Genomic DNA, 17,350 nt, shown 5'->3' with positions numbered 1-17,350 from the left:
GGCGACTAAGCCTTCTCTAGTATACGGAAGAGCCAATGACGAACGTCTGCGCCGCGGCGATGGTTTGCTTGCTTGCTTGATCCTCATCCGTGGCGCTTACCCACTACAGGGGATTGGCCAAGGAGCCCGCGGTTAAAGGTTAAAGGGAAAGGGGAGAAGGAAAAAAAAACTAGACGAAAAAGTAAATCAGGGTAACTTTTATGATAATTAGGAAAGAGATTTACCGGGCAGAGACAGAAATAAAATAATTGAAATTATATATAAAGAGCAAAATTTTTTTTGTTGGTATTAGAATAATTTCGATATAACAATTAGCGATTTAATGAGCTATCCAATTTTTTATTTAGAGAAAAACAGGGTAGTATTTTTATGTCACACATATAGTTACAGAGGGCCACGCAGATGTTCCTGTGGCTAAAGCCCAATGAAGAAGCCCCGAAGGAGGGGATATTTTGAGTAGTGGGAGGAATACCCAATTTCCGGAATTAAAAGTCGAATTTCTGCCTCTGATTCCTAAAGCGACGGCATGACAATAGAAAGTGATCAACTTTTTCGGGTTCCTGGCAGGTAGGACACACAGGGGACGGTGCCAGAGCGGACCTGTATAGGTAAAAATGTAATGATGGGATTCGGCAGCGTAATTTTGTTATGGAGATTTCTAATTGAGGGGTGGGACATCATTTAGTGTCCCACGAAAAGGGAAAATGATTAAATTTCGACGTTCGCATTTTCAGTTTCGTAGAATCTTGGAATAGGGAAAACTTTCTAAACCTAGCCGCAGTGACATAAGCCGAACTAGGCATGACAGACATAACGGTGCCAATGCGCATATTGTTTAGTTCATTTCGAGCAAAATTAAGATGAGTTTCCTCAAAAAAAGTGAGCCTGTTTCATTTTATTTCTTTTTGCAGATGACAGAAAAAGTGTTGAGGACTAGAAAATAAATAACAGTAAAGAAAACTTGAAATGTGCGAGGAAGTGCATGTGTAGTCGAACGAGATTGAAGACAAAGAAGAGATAGGAGAAATGCCGCCAATTGTAGGTACGTTCGTGCCACATGTAAACGGCAATAACAACAACAGTGTTCAACGCTCTTTGAAATAATTTAATGGCTACGTACATTTTGTTTTGTTTTTATCATTGCATGACTTCTGTGTCTCATGTTCCACGGCCTAGCCCTTCTCGTATGTGTGTGCTGCGTGAGGTATATTTCTCGCTGTGCCACCGATCATCAATTGTGGGTATATAATCGTCACGAGCTGCAACAACCCCGACGTCCAATTCATTTCGGGGCCAACAATGGACGCCCGTTGTTACGTTTCGAGGCCAGTGGAGGAAGAAGAAATTATCCCGCATCACCTTGCGTGCACCAAGGTTATCGCACGGGGCGTCGACTCCCACCTAAGTCCAACTAAAACCCTGGACGAGCTCTCCGCCGCAGGTGCCATTGCTATTTATTGTTGCAATCGCCTTGTAAATAATGAGAGGATTCCGAGTGAGTCCATAATTGCCACGTTTGTGGGCACATCATGTCCATCTGAAATCAAAGTGTGGCCTGTTGTGTTTCGTGTAGAACCACTCGCGTCACGTCCAATCCAATTCCAGAATTGCTGGAGATTTTGGCACAGCACCGGAGGATGTAAGTCGAGCTTGCGTTGCCACTCCTGTGGAGATGGTCATCCCTCAAGTGAATGCTCTGCACAATCTCAAAAGTGCTGCCTCTGCAGTGGAACACACCCAGCAGATTCGAACTGCTCAGCTCGCGCTCAAGAAACTCAAATTCTTGAAATAATCGACCGCCGTCGCTGCTCCCGAAGACATGCAATTGAAGTTGTTAAAGACAGGGCCTTCAGATACTCTGGTTTTACAGCCCACAACACTCCAAGTATGAATATTAATTTCTCGGAAGCAATTGACGCTGCTGTGGAAAAGGCAATGACGAAAGCTATGGATAAACTGATATCCAGCCTATCAGACTGCTTGGCGCAAATAATTTCCAGTCAGGTTAACCAAATGATGCAGGCCATTAAGGCACCGCTGCAGTCGTTCGTACCTAACGCCACACCTCGAACGCCTAGCAACAAGGTAGAGACGCCATCTACACTTATAGATCAGTCGACGGACATTACTCCGCCAGTTCAACCAGGCGAGGGTGAGTCCTCTTCTTCAGACTCTCTTAGTGATACAGATATGGAACTTGACGCTCGAGCTCCCAAACGCATGGGATCTCCAATTTCTAAGATTATTAAAACAAAACCAAAAAAGAGTCAAGCATCGCCTATGATCAAAGAAAGCTTTCTAAAGTTAACCGAGCCAAAGATGAATATGATATTAGGCATTTCGATTATCTATCAAAATGATAAACAAGCGTGCTTTGCTCGCATTTCTTCGCGCTAGGAAGATGCGACCAAAGCCGTCAACATTTGATTCCATCGTTTTGACCCCGCAAGAAATAAGCTTCTCTAGAAGCGATTGCCAAAGGTTTAGAAAATTGATTTGCAGCCCGGCTGCTAGCTATTCATTATGCTTTAGACTCTTCGGATGGCTTCACGTCAATTTCCTTGTCTGAGCTCAGTCAGACTGCACCATGCTTGCCGGATACAGCTCCTGGCCCTGACGGAATCACAAATGCAATGCTAAAAATATTGTCATAGTAATCGACGAACATTCTTTTAGACCTGGTAAATTATTCGATTAAAATGCTTGGATTCCTTTGCAGTGGAAGCTTGCCAAAGTAATAATGATACTTAAGGAACAAGGGGGAGGGTATGCATTGGAGAACATCAGGCCTATTGCGCTTACGTCAAAGGTAGTAAAATTAAATGAGGGGCTTATTCACCTTCGCATCATGAAATTTGCTAACGAAAATTCAATTCTTATTGCCCGTCAGATTGGTTTCAGGGCCGGCTGCTCCATCTGGCATGCCCACGTCGACAAAAAAGCCGGATACAACTTGCTCGACGTCATAAGCAATACGCTACCTTAGTGACACTTGATATCGCTAAATCATTTGATACCGTGAAAGACACTGTTTTGATGAATCGGCTAACATGTTGTGGTGTTCCTGGGTATATAGTAGCATGGATTCATTCATTTTTAACTGAAAGAGAATTCTATTGCTACAAAAGCGGCTTTCCTTCTAGGTGCAAACAAACGAGAGGAGTACCGCAAGGTTCAGTCCTTTCCCCGGCGCTTTTTAATATTCTCATGAGCACAATTCCCCGTCATGAAGAAGTTACAACTTAAGTTTATGCAGATGATACTGCATTTTTCGCATCTGAAAACGACATTCACGTGTTATATCAATGACTGCAAACTTACCTTTGTGCCCTGGAGAGCTGGTTAGATGTTAACCAGTTTTTACTCAATGCCAGAAAATGCACCATTCTCGTTTTTTCGATACATGACCCAGTGCATATTTCACTCTCTTACTACCTTCGAGACATACCTCAGGTAGAGTCTGTTAAGTACGTTCGAATATTATAACGCCTCTCTCAACTGGCGGCCACACATACATCATGTGACTGGAAAAGGTACCCGTGCAATTGGCATTCTGCGTAGGCTGTGCAATAGTCCAATAGGATTGAGAAGAGATACACTTCTAATGATATATCGTATGTACGTTCGCCCTTTATATCGTATGTACGTTCGCAAATTAGAATTTGCTTGCGTACTCTTCTCTGGGGCTCCAGCTTACACGTCCCGCCCTCTGATCCTCTTAGAAAGAGAATCATTAGCTTGTGCCTAGGGCTTCGTAAATTTGTTGCAAATTCTGTTCTTTATCTCGAATCCCGTGTTCCTCCTCTTTCGTGCAGCTTCAGTCTTTTGACAGTGCAGACGCTCTTGAGAATTTATGGATCCCCGCTGCGACGTTCTCAAGCAATATTCATTCCCCAGCCTCAGTTGTTTTTTGGCGTAAGCTGGCCGCGATCACATACTCCGCAAATTATATTCACGCAACATTTACTTGTCCCTTTGAACGTGCGCATCTGCGATGTTCTTCCGATTCCCGACAAATCTGTTACCACTGATAATCAATTCGATGACACCTTTACTAATAATTCAAGATTACTACCACATAGTATTCTAGACGGTCTATTACAAGATCATCTGCAGAGCCTAGAAACAAACATCGTTATTGCGACAGATGCTTCGCAATATGAAGAAAAGTCAGGTGTTGGTATTTTTTCCACTATTCTTGATTGGACTATCTTGCACTCTCTTCGGCTGCCAGATTTCATACCCATCTTTTAGCCGAATTCATGGTGGTGGTACTGGCTCCACGCAAATTAGGTCCATCAATTACGTCAGCCGTGATAGTCACTGATTCATTATCATTGTGCTGATCCCTCACTGCTTCTTGTGACTCTCGCGTATTGAGGACGTTTCATTTATTGGTACCTGGTTACTTGAGAACAGTGCGTTTAATTTGGGTACCTGGCCATAAAGGACTTATTCTAAATGAAATTGCAGATTCTCTATCCAAGGCATCGATAACAGGACCAATTTTTCCGTATTGTCCTTTGACTGCTCATGTCACTGCTGCTAGATTTCGCAGGAGCGTCATTATGCAGGTAGTGTCAGGCTCTGCTCTAACTAACTCTATGGCTTATAGACATCTTCTATACCCTTGGCAGAGAAATTTTTTCGACACATGAAAAATTGAAGTGGCCATCATGAGGCTGCGCTGCTGTATACCTACGTTAAACTTCCGCTAACACAGGTCTGGGGTGCTATGCAGGGTGCGCCGAGTTTGGCGAAACTCGGGATCTTCCCGAGCTCTGGCGACGCCCCAAGATAAAAGAACTAATGGTAACAAGACAAAGTTTGTCCGTCGGCACGCCTCCCGTTTCATTGGTTTATCTAGATTCACTCTGGGTGGCCATCATTTCTTGGGCGTTGCCATAGGGGCGGTCGACAAACTGGGGCTCGCGTGATCATACGGTCGGTGCATGGTGGTACCTTCTTTCACTTGTTTGTCGTTCCACAGAGTGCATTACAGGCACAAGCAAGTTATAAAATAAATGTATTTAGCATGATAATATTAGTCACATTAATTGGGTTATGAGCATTTTAAAGTTTACAATATGTGCACTGAATGTGTATTAGACTAATTTGCCGTTTAATACGTTTCGCGTTATACCACAAGGCGACACTCGCCCTCCTCTTTCTTCCTCTGGATTGGACTGGCGCTGCTCGCTAAGTGCTTGCGCTAGCATTTCCGAGCACAGATCATTGTGCGCTGGTTCTCGCACTATAGGCTTTCAAGAGATCGCTCGTTGTTCCTTATCTTTCCTCTGGATTGAATTGGTGCGGCTCGCTACCTGCTTGCGCTCCCATTTCCGAGCACAGAGTGGTCTGCGCCTGGGTTTAACATTGGGCTTTCAACAGATCTCTCGTTGCTCGGGCTAAAGTAAGGCTAGGAGACGAATGAGCGTCGGCTAGCGCAGAAGTGGTTTGCCACGCGCTTACCGTGTAAGCACTCATGAATGCCGGAAAGCACGCATACAAAGGTCAGAAAACTACGCTTTATTTTCTTTTACTTTGTGATCCACCTTCATACTGGCTAGCGCCGAGCGATGGCTACTAACAACCGCAGGAAAGAGTCTTTGTACTGGGTAGCCCGAGCGATCCGTGGCCTCTAACAAACGCAAGAAATGGTCGTTGCAACATACGTGGCGGTTAATTGATTACCACCACATCTATGCCAGGAATGACTCCAGCAGTGGTGCAGTTACCATGTCACCACCGCTGACGAGGTGGCAATTCACTTTTTGACAATACATTTATATTTTTTTTTGCGTTTGAACACCCGTGATGGGGCCCACAAACTTCACGCTGTGGTTGACTGTCTCCCAGTGCAGATTGAGGCTCACCTCGATAGCATCCACTAAATGTGGAATACAGTTCTATGCGACCCATGCGTCACTGCGAATAATGGCCCCGATTGAACATTGGCTGCAATAATGGCTTCGTCTCGTCGGTCGACCTTGAAAATTCGCAGCACTCCTGTGGTAACGCGGACCATGCCGAAGACCCATGGTGCACGATCTTTTAACATCGCCGTAGTTTTGGAGGCTCCGTGGAACATTGTCGCCGTTCATCAGGCGTCCTCGATTGTACTTTCGCTTGCCGCGAAGAAGGCAATCGTCAACTTGTACTATCTTCCCGGGGCCCACGATTGGAGGCCGCGCCAGCAGCTCGTCCATCGTGACCTCACGGGCGTTGTTCTTCCAGGCGGCGATGGCATGCTTCGATAAAGGAAACAAGTCGCTGGTCATCTCCTTCAACAGCCACACGTCTACGCTATTGCTCACGCAGTACGTCAGTACATGGGCCAAATCACTTGCCGCCTAAAGAGGTGGGCGTTCGGACGGCCGAGGCGGTCCGTGTTGGCGAAGTAACTTCCTTCGCCTATCTGCCCGTACAGTGCAGCGGTACTGTGTAACTGCAAAAACTGCTTTCGGCACCTGTTGCACCGGAAGGCAGCCTGGCGTCCATTCTGAGTCTTCCAGTACAACGTGACCACTACAATGGGACCAACCAACCACAGGTTGGCTGGTCCGGTTGGAACTCTAGGTGCTTGCAGGTGCCCCAGTACTCCGATATGATGCCGCCGGACCTGGCCTGGCGCTAGGACACGGTGGATTCACGGCGCTTGAACCCGGAGAGAGCCGAAGCAATCGCACCAACCTTTCCTTTGCAGCCTAGTCATACCAATATGTGCTCCGAAAGCATAATTTGGCCGCCACGCTGTCACCGCAGGCGAGAGCCTTCGCCTAACTCACTACACAGCCAGCGCACTGAGGTATTGGAAAGGCGAAAATGACGTTGAAACTCTACGTCGGTCATGTAGGTGAACGGGCCCAGACGGTTTATTGACGCTTGCTGTCGCTGGATGTGATGACACAGGCGCTGGATGCGATGACGCCGCCATGTTCCCGAGTTCAACTCGAGGGGGGTTTCGCGATGTACGAGTTTGGCACGAGTTCGCCTGTCAATTAAAACCATAGGTCACGCCCCACGCGAGGCATGTAACTCTTGTGCGCGCACCCACCACAGTTGAGCCACGCCCAACTTAATGTTGAGCAACAGCAACGCGGTGCGGAGCAGAGAGTCATCAACAGGAGGAGGAAAGAACTTTATTTTGTTAATTTGCTTAGTGAGGGGTGGCTACCAGGTGGTGCCTTACAGCCACCTCCTCAGCTCTTTTGATGGCCCGAAGTTGAACCTCCATGCAGGTTCGGGTTCATGAGTATCGCTTCCCACGCTTCAGGCGAGGGAGCGGCCAGGAGATCTGGTGGGGGGAGATCTTCTCTGCAGTCCCAGAGAATATGATTTAAGGAGGCTATGGACCCACATAATGAGCAGTGTGGGTCTGTCAAATCAGGGTAAAAGTGTGCGTATATTTGTGGGCTGGGAAAGGAGTGCGTTTGGAGTCGGCGCCAGGTGACTTCTTGTCCCTTGGTGAGCTTGGGATGAGGTGGGGGTTTTGTCCGTCTTGCGAGGCGGTAGTATTGGGAAATTTTGTGGTATGTGGTCAGTGGCTCGCTGACCAGGTCCCCTGGGTCGGAGACGGGACCCACCGCTCGGCTGACGAATCCTCGAGCACACTGGTGGGCCGCCTCGTTCCCCGGGTTCCCTGCGTGAGCCGGGACCCATATCATTGATGACTCAAGTGAAGAACCCACCCCAATTGAGTCATCAACAATCTTGACTGCCGAGATAAAACACGCACAACGCACTGTCATCGGCGATGTACTGAGCGACGACTATCGCTGGCTTGTACATACGAGTATATCTTCTCGGGCCATGATGGCCCCACGACATGGTTTCATTGCCTGCATTGTGGCGACCTAGCGCACGTAAATAATTATCAGCACGTCACTGTAGCTACTTGCAAGGTGTCGATACACCGTGGTGGACGACGATGCTGAGGAGTGCGTAGTGTTTTCCAACGAGAACGTATCGCAGCTGTCATTTGAGATGACTGATCTGTCATCGGCTATGTATCGGAGCGGCAGTGTCGCTAACACGGCCAGCGTCGGGCATCGCTCGCTTTTCTAGACCCATTGCGATGACATTTATTCATCACAAGCACTGCACACTAAACAGTTGCAACACCTTACTGCGCTAGAAGTCTCCTTTCATAACTGCACACTACAGCCCTCACCTGCCAAAATGCGATGTTGCGGTGTCGTTACGATATCCATCTGCGATCGCTGTTAGCTCCAGCAGAAACAATCGGCAAGCACATTGTAATGCACAACACACTCAAAATGCTGCGTATATGCGCACAGAGGCACCTTCACTGGGCAAGCGATAAAAAGCAATTAATTGTGACGCTGGGCAGCACGCTCTTCTTCACAATGTATCACGGAGGCTTCGCGCACAGAAATAAACTGGGACCGTAGAGCCATCTTGCCGCGACAGCCGTTGCTCCCCTCTCTATGGCTATAGAGTCTCGTTTTTCGTTGGTAAAGCGGCGGCCTTAATAGCCTCATTGAAGCGCCTGCGGTGAACAGCCATGCCGTGGCCATGCGTTGCCCTTCCCCTAATAGACAGCGAATGGTCAGATCATTGTCATGACTGACTTAATCGAGAATTAAGCAGCGCCCCTGGCGACTTCTCACCGTATGAACTCCGTCGTGCGTGCGACCCTCTAGAATGTACCCGCTTGAAAGCTGCCGCCTCACTATCGCCACTCACGGCAAAAAGTGCAAAATCTAATAATTCACTCGATCTCCGTGTGTCATGAGAAATTTATAGCATTCAAAACGAAAAACCGATACTTTAGGAAATAAATTGTTCGTTATTTTATTTGTTGTATTTTAAAGTATTCGATTGAAGGAAAGTGTAGGTGTAAGAATGCGCCGCGTGTGCCCTGTTCGCATTCGACGGAGGATGGAAAGATAATGCCCGAAAGAGGAGGCACGCCCTTGACGCGCCCGAGAAAGGCGTGGCAAGCGGCTCACGGCAAGTGTGCAGATAAACAGCGGGAGAGTCACAGTATTGCTAAATTGCGATAATGCGTTGATAACAACAATACGCGGCGCTGGCGCGTTTTGTTGCGCAGTCTTCTATGCTTGAAAGGCCGCGCAGGGTGCGCTCATGTTGTCATACGCGGTTTTATCTCGATATTTCTTTTTGCCTGCTGTTATTGCACGTTCCTTGCTATCTATGTTCACTGACTGCCATCGAGAAAACTCGGGTAAAACTCGGGCGAACGAGAAACTCGGCGCATCCTGCATAGCACCCCTGGTCTGGTCCCCTCACCATTATGCCCATTCTGTGGCGAAGCAGAGACTATACACACCATTTCTTGTTGTCGTGTAGGCGTTTTTCTGCAATAAGAAAAAGACTACTAGAACTCCCGCTTCGCAATATTGGCCTAAATTTATCGGAGCCCGTGATCCTATCTTTTTGAGCCTCTATTATTGGGTTAATTCAGCCACAGAAATGCTTGCTTGGCAATCCAAAATTATCTGATTGAATCTAATCGATTACCATGCTAGACTGATTGTTCCCCTCCCACCATAGTTTTCTTTTATTTATTTATTTATTTATTTATTTGTTTATTTATTTATTTTTCTTTACCTATTCTTAGTTTCTTTTCTCTTCCCTCTCACAAAGTCTTACTTTCTAAGCTCCAGCTTTCAAATCGTCAATTCCCTTGTTTTTATACACCGAATATAACCACCTCATTCATGGCCATTCCCCCACTGTGGGTATGCGCCACAACCAATCAGGTCAACAACAACAACAACCGCGCCCTGTCTCACGAGAAGGAACAGCGCGCGCCGTGCTCGCAAGGGCCCACACATATGTCCGGCATCACTGAGTGCATCGACTGGCTTCCCGTGGTGGGTGGCTGGCTGGTGAAGGCGTGGGGCTACTACGCCTACGTGATCGTCTTCTGCGGCTCCGTGGTCCACGACGACGTGGTGCGGTTCGCCTTCATCGTGGGCTTCCACGTGCTGCTGGCGCTGCTGCTATGGTCCGAGCTGGCCACCATCGTCACCCCAGCGCCGTCCGTGCCTGCCTACTTCACCCTGAGCGAGCTGGACCTGCGGCTGCTGCAGGAGGCGCGCACCGAGGAGCAGCGCAAGGGTTTCCTCGAGATCCTGGGCCGCCAGCGCGGCGTCCTCACCCGGGGTCTGGACGGTGCCGTGCGCTACTGCGAGGTGTGCCGACGCATCAAGCCCGACCGGGCGCACCACTGCTCTGTGTGCCGGCGCTGCGTGCTCAAGATGGACCACCACTGCCCGTGGTTCAACAACTGCGTCTGCTTCAGCACCTACAAGGCATTCCTGCTGACGAACCTGTACGTCATCCTGCTGTGCACGTACGCACTGTTCACAGCCGGAAGCCACTTCCGTCAGGTGCCCTGGAACCACTGGCGGGTCACTGGGCCCGCGGTACAGGTCAGTTCGCCGTGGGTGGGTGTATACGCACGTCAGAGAAGGAAAAGACGAATACGGTTGCAAGCAAATCTTTACACAACTGTATCAGAACGTATAGACCTTGATATGCATTGGTGCTATAGAGACGTGACGCGACAAGCGCTACATATGAACACAACACCTTTCTTCCTCGTGTAGGATATTTTCATTGCGCTAACATGCATCAAGTGAACTGTAACCAACTCGCCCAGCAACAAGCTTTAATTAAATCATATGCGTATTTTGAAACAGCGTAAAAATAAACCTGTAGGCGAAAGCATAACCTCCTTAGCAGACGAATTACGGTCCTGTCTGTACGTAGACATGGCGTCGTCATAATGCGTTAGTTTGTCTCGGGGCATAAATGGGGCTTTCTTGAAAAGAGAGAGATGTCCGTCAGTCCACGTTGGCATATCATGCGAGCCAGTCGGAGTTCATAGGTTCATGCGGACACTCGTGCACTTGCCACTAAAAGGCCGGCACAGATCAAAAGATTCCCATGCCGCATCCTATAGTGCTATTCTGGAGATTGCCAAATTCCGCCATATCGTCGAATATGGCGGAATACTGTGTACTGTATCCCCTATCTTGTCTTCTCTGATTTGCTTACGGGGCTGCTACGGCCTTTGCGATTGGCTCACAGCGCAGAATTTGACGATGTCCAAAACAGCGCCCCTGGACAGGCGCATGACAGAATGAGCTACTGCGGTTGCTGCTTTTAATGGCGGCGCCGCGAAGATACCGACGGAGCGACACACCCATGTGTGTTCCACTCGTGTGTTCCTTTTACTCTATACCGGCCGTGCTTGCTTAGTTACTTGGGCGTTACGCTGCTAAGTACGAGGTCGCGGGATCAAATCCCGGCCGCGGCGGTCGCATTTGGATGGGGGCGAAATGCAAGAACGTCCGTGTACCGTGCTTTGGGTGCACGTTCAGGAACCGTAGGTGATCAAAATTAATCCGGACTCCCCCACTACAGCGTGCCTCATAATCAGATCGTGGTGTTGGCACGTAAAACCCTAGAATATAATCTATACTTTTAACTCGCTTTGCCTGTACTTTCTTATTGTTCTTGAGCGTTTAGACTTAAGCATGCCTTACAAACAAGGCCGGAACTCGGCGTTCCCGTAATCTCTAACTGCAGCCGCGAGAAAGAACCACATTCCCTTCATCGCAATGCGACACATGTCACCGTAACACCAGAAAGGGAAATTGTCTGTCTGTTCATCCGTCCGACCATGCGTGTGTGTGTGTGCATGTTTGAGACCAGTCGGCAAACCCGCGTGCAGGTCGCCACCATGGTTCTCGTGGCGGTGGCCTTTACCGTGTCCGTCGGCTCCTTCTTCCGCTTCCACGTCACGCTGTTGACGCTCAACCGGACCACGCTGGAGTCGCTGCGCAGTCCACTGTTCGTGGACAAAGGCGACACGTTCGACATCGGCTGCGGCAACAACTTCGTCGAGGTGTTCGGCCGCAGTCGGCTTCTGTGGCTGTTCCCCGTGTTTACGAGCTTGGGCGACGGCTCGCGCTTCAACACCAAGCTGCACCCGCACAACCGCGAGCACTTCCGGCCTGGCGCCGTTTAAACTGCGGTCTCCCCTACGCGGCGCGCATGCTGACACGCAAAGTGCCTCAGTTAAGCCAAAGCCCTGCCTTTAAAACCTTCCGCCGGCGTATCGGGGGTGCAATTGGGAGGCTTCGTTTCCACGTGCTTTCTCGACTGTGCGCACGTCATCTTCGCTGGAACTGAGCAACATCCTACGTCACATCCTACTCCTCTAAATATTGTGCCGTGTATTGCTTATGTCGTGCCCGTTGTATAAATAATAAACCGAGATAAACATGCTCATAACTATAATCGTGATGCAATGATATAAGCATATACTGTATGCCCTAGCTATTTGTTCCTGAGTAATATTTTGAGGAACTTTCGAAGAACACAAACATTTTCGGGACTTTAGCTTCCTTAGGTTTCCTTAGCTGCCTTAAATGTATTCACACAGGTCGATGTATCTAACAAGCCAAACTTGATGCAAGAATACGGAAGAAAAACGCACGCACGGCATTTAACAATGAAGCTAATGGCGACGTGGTAAATCATCTGGCTGCTTGTTCAAACATTCAAACTTTGAGCTGTAGTATAGAACCGTAGCACCGTGTCAAGTTCAAACTTTTGCTACCCAGGAGCTCGTGATTTGTGTCTGTATACATTGCTGGTAAGGCAAAACACATAACGCCACATTTGATGTGTAAGCAGCACTCTTTGTGATAGCATATAGGTGTCCTCTGGGTACAGAATGCGTGCTAATATAGCCATGCCTGCAGCATGCACGAACTACAGAATTGACAACAGTATTATGGTCCTTCAAGTAAGTGTGAACGCAATGTCGCGATCTGTGATTTATTGTCATCGTCAGCCTATATGTCTACTGCAGGATGAAGACGATCTCCAGTCATCATAGCGATATACAGACATCCTAACCCTATGTCAGCCAACTCCATCCTAAATATATGCCAGCAAATGTCCTAATTCATCACACCGCTGCTGCATTGACTGAGGCTTCCCTTCATTGGCAGACATTCTGACACCCTACTAGATCACAAGTTAACTACGATGTGAGCTACCCAGTGGCATCACTATAGGCTCCGCTCAGTGAAGTTTGCTGCGATTGCTGCGCCATCTGTCGCAGCGCTGCCAACAATAATGACACGGCCAAAGCGCGCGGGGTCGATTCGGAGGCGCGGCGTCGATGGTGCTGTTCGGTCTTTTGTGGCGTTGAGACAATGTCATCCTTCAACTCCACTAATTCTAATCCATCGACTGAAAGCGTACGGAAGAGGAACAAGTGCCGGTACTGCTGTGTAAAAGACTGCCACAGCCACGGAAAGCCAGGCTAACGTGAAATTGTACCGATTAGGCCGCCCGTGGGAGCAAGAACGACGGAAAAGATGGATTTTTGCTGTTCGAAGAGTCAAGTAATTGTGAAAACAGCGTTTTCCTAGTGTCATTGTAACTATATGCTTTAAGGTCTAGCCAGGTCTAGCTGCTTGAGGTTCTGCAACTGTATTTGTGTGCTTACCGCGGTTGGAAGTGTATGGAGCACGTTTTGCACAGCAAGCTTGCGTAGCGCGAAATTTTACGCGCAAATTTGTGCCTCAAGTGCTCTTGTAGGGTGCATGCGAATCTTTGTTGATTTGCTGGCATGCGTGTAGTCCAGTAATTAACTGTTAAATTGCGTTTTTCTGTGATACCTTCAGCGAAGTAAGTATATAAACTCGGTTTGCGTTGATTTTGGGGGTAGTGGTGGTGCGTGTAACATCTAAACTTCAAATGCCTTCACCAAGTGGCGCCTGCCGTGAGACTTGTCGCTCTTGTCAGCGCTTTGTGGCGTGTTTGCCTCGTTTACCGTCTTGTGAATAAGTCATTCGGTTGCTGCATGGAGGCTCTTGCTTGCGGCCGCACGCATTTGGGCACTGTGTCGTCAGTATGAACTCCGTAGTATTCGCAACCATGCTCCTCTTGTTTTCTTCAGCGAGAACGACGGCTCGCCGTGGATGCCGAAGCAGACGAGCAGGATCTGCTCCAAACACTTCGTGAACGGCGCAAAAAACACGATAGCAAGGAAACGTCGTACACTTGTTTCCCTTGCTGCGAGTGACATTTCGCCCTCAAGTCGGTGCCGTCGGTCTCCTTCACGTCGTAAACGTGGCCCGCCACATACAGCTTCTCTCCTTTGTCGAGTATAGGCGCATGAAAGTATTTTTCAATACAGCTTATCGGCTTAAAGCCGCAAAACAACACACGCGATATTTTGAACGTCACGCGCGCGTTGGAACACGTTCAATAGCTGCTGCGGGGGTCGGAGCGGCCGGCTCAGTGTTTCACATTCCTACCACCACTGGCGCTGCACGGCGTTTTGCCGTATTCGGTTGTAGCGCCCTCTGTTCACTGAACGGAGCGTATAAGTTCAGTGGCACCCGAAAAGGCGGCCCGCCACACCCCCTCCCCCCTCCCCTGGTCCTCTCGTTTAAAGCAACGACGTCCAATTTATCATCATGGCTTGCTGCAGCATCGAGTTTGTTCTGTGGCTAACGATTACTTATTTTTATTTTTTGAAATGTCCAAACTAATGAATGCACCACACAACTCCCAATTCGCCACATCGCATCGAAAGCGCATGTTTACTTGTTTATCTTGTCTTAACAGGGAGAAAAAAGAGGAGTGTACATTGTTTTACTCAAAAAAAGAGAACACTCATAAAACATTAAACAGTGGGAAAATGTTTCCGTCAGATGAATGCCAAGTATAAAAAAAACGTGCACATAAAGCACAAGAAACGAAAGCTTTGAGCATGTAGAAAGACCTGTGGCGATATGTGTATGCACAGTGCATGCACAGACATGTGCGGTGCACACTGCATACGTAGCCGCGTAGGTGAATACAGGAATAGATTATTCGTATTTTTAAGTCAAGTTGAAAGAATCGCATCGGAAGGACGAAACCTAAAACGAGATTAAAATGAAGACGAGTGAGAATAGTAAACGAAGAAGAAGACAGTGTCAGTAAAACGTGTGATATTTTAGAGGAGCTTTCGTAAGAAAATTAAAGCAGGGCTTTATGCTAATCTCGCACTGTAATGTAAAATTACGTCTCCATATCGAGAAAGATAATCAGTATTATATTTGGAAGTTCTCTACGGCAGCGGCAAAGAGGTAATTCAATTGTAAATTTCGCTCCTCTATCGTTCGTTAAATCAAGCCTAAAACTGACATCAGAAATTGATGTGTGATCCAGTGACTATCTTCTTGCAACAATTATTTCAGATCAAACTTTATTTTCACAAGACCCAAATACAAAAATAGAAGAGGTCACTTTTTTCTCTCGGTACTAACAGTAATCCGTGTGCACGCTTTTACTGGCTTTGTTCTTGAGAGGCCAGAAAGTGCCGGGCTATATGACTATACAACATCAGAGGTAGTTCAGTGCATTAAGGTTTTTTTTTCTTTTACTTGTCCCACGGGGTAATCGTGCACTCATGCCAGACAAACTCTCCTTTGGGTGACTGGACGTTTGGAGGCAGGAGAGCTAAGTAGGTTGCAGCATCGGCATCTGTAGGGACAAGTGAGAAGTAAGGCAAAATATCAGCTCACCAGCAAAACTCTTGCTTACAACTGTCAAATTCACAAAAAATAAGAAAAATAAAAGCCTGTCTTTATGCTACTGTCGAATGACTTGCGTTGGCGGAGCCGATATTTTAACGCGACAGCGTTAAGGGCCCCGTGTCGCAGAAAATCTGGCGTCGGCGACCGGCGTCGGCGTGCAATGTCGGCGTCGGTGGCGAAGAAAATCATCCCCAACCACCTCGACCGCGCAGGCCCTTACGTGGTGCAAGGTTTTGGTGAACAAAAACTGAATTGCTGACAGTGAAATCCGTCAGAAAAATGGCAAAGTACGACTTTACCATTGGGCTTTGCAGTCGCTGTCGGTTTGTTTACCATTCGGCGTCGGATTGAAATTTGAATGTACGAGAAAACCTAACTCTGCTACGAGGAAACTCAAACATAAACCCTTTTTTCCAGCATTTCTACCATACATACAGCCGTGCGCTCGGGTACTTCACTTGCGAAAATGATATCCAGATGGCGCTCGCCTCCTAGGCAGGTCAAATTCGGACTTCGCCTGCTAATTCGTTTTGGACACGCGCGCGTCTGAGCAATAGAAAACAATAAAATAATAAAAAAAAGTGCCAGGCCCTTCACATTTTAAAATAAGACCACTTATTTTGCCCCTGGAAAAACGTCTTTCTAGCAATGCTTTTCTGTTTAAAGTGAAGCCGACTTTAAGGAGATAGGTGTAAGCTTGGTCTTTGGAACCTGGCTTCCCACGTTCAGTGTTTCTGTGAATGAAGCCTACTTGTCGGATGCGAACGATGCGATGCGAACGGGTCCCGATAACGCTATCGCGTTCTACTCTTAAAGGCGAAGCTTAAGCGTCCTCCAATTTTTTCATAACTGCACACATATAGGAAGGTAGGTTGGATGCTATGCAACTATATACAGCGTTATGAAAGCATATACAACGTTTTAAGTTAAATTTTCTTTTATTCGTCTGGGTTGCCACGCAGTATAATGTAGGAATGAAACTACATTGACCCTTTTCGCGGAGCAGTTAGCTCTACAGGAACGAGATGGCGCTTTCGGCTGCGCGCCATACGTTGCCTCAGCGAATGCGCACGAATACGAAACCATTACTGCTTCTACCCTGCTACTGTGCGATCAGCTGTTGAAAATGCAACTGGGTGTGCGCTAATGCACTGTGCCCGACCAATTCATACTGCAAAATGTGTCACGATAAAGGGAAGACGTGTGCGGTAGTTCGCTGCGAAAATAGTGATTCACATATTGAATGGAATCAACCTGTGTCGCCGCTGCTACATAATGACTGCCTGTGTTGCCGCCCTTCGCGATGCACGGATTTCCTCAAGGATAAAAAATATAATTCATCCGCCTGCGCTGTATAGCCAACCTTCAACTTCAACTCCGGAACGTCGGCGCTTTGGAGTGAGTACTGCTCGTTACAAAATGAAGTAGTGCCACTTACTGGCATAGTAAGTTTCACGCACGCTTTCTACACACATCCACCCTTACTCGCATGAAAACTTACGCCCACCCTATCGCCAATGTGTGAGTGAAGAGGCGCACACTTGAATCAATGTGCCGAAGCATTAGTGACGGCGACTACACCGACAAGACACGAATGTTGGAAGCTGAATGTTTCGTGACGGTCCACAGAGTAAGCGAGGGACTAGCGATAATATGTCTTTGCTACGAGCTACCGCAAAGTACCGAACATTTATATTCCAAGCTTTGTGCGCAGCAAGAACAAATTTATCGCAGCAGAGCACACC

At 47.8% G+C, this 17,350-nt stretch overlaps 1 protein-coding gene across 1 annotated transcript; it reads left to right on the top strand.

Moving 5' to 3' along the window:
• Nucleotides 1–9,824: 9,824 nt before the first annotated feature.
• Nucleotides 9,825–12,326, top strand: LOC119440805 (palmitoyltransferase ZDHHC20). Its single transcript, XM_037705685.2, has 2 exons — nucleotides 9,825–10,424; nucleotides 11,732–12,326. The coding sequence occupies exons 1-2, from the start codon at nucleotides 9,825–9,827 to the stop codon at nucleotides 12,026–12,028; spliced, it is 897 nt and encodes a 298-aa protein (XP_037561613.1). The 3' UTR covers nucleotides 12,029–12,326.
• Nucleotides 12,327–17,350: the final 5,024 nt, after the last annotated feature.

Source organism: Dermacentor silvarum, chromosome 1 (genome assembly GCF_013339745.2).
Source record: "Dermacentor silvarum isolate Dsil-2018 chromosome 1, BIME_Dsil_1.4, whole genome shotgun sequence".
Lineage (NCBI taxonomy): Eukaryota > Metazoa > Arthropoda > Arachnida > Ixodida > Ixodidae > Dermacentor > Dermacentor silvarum.
This window is presented reverse-complemented; position numbering and strand designations above follow the sequence as displayed.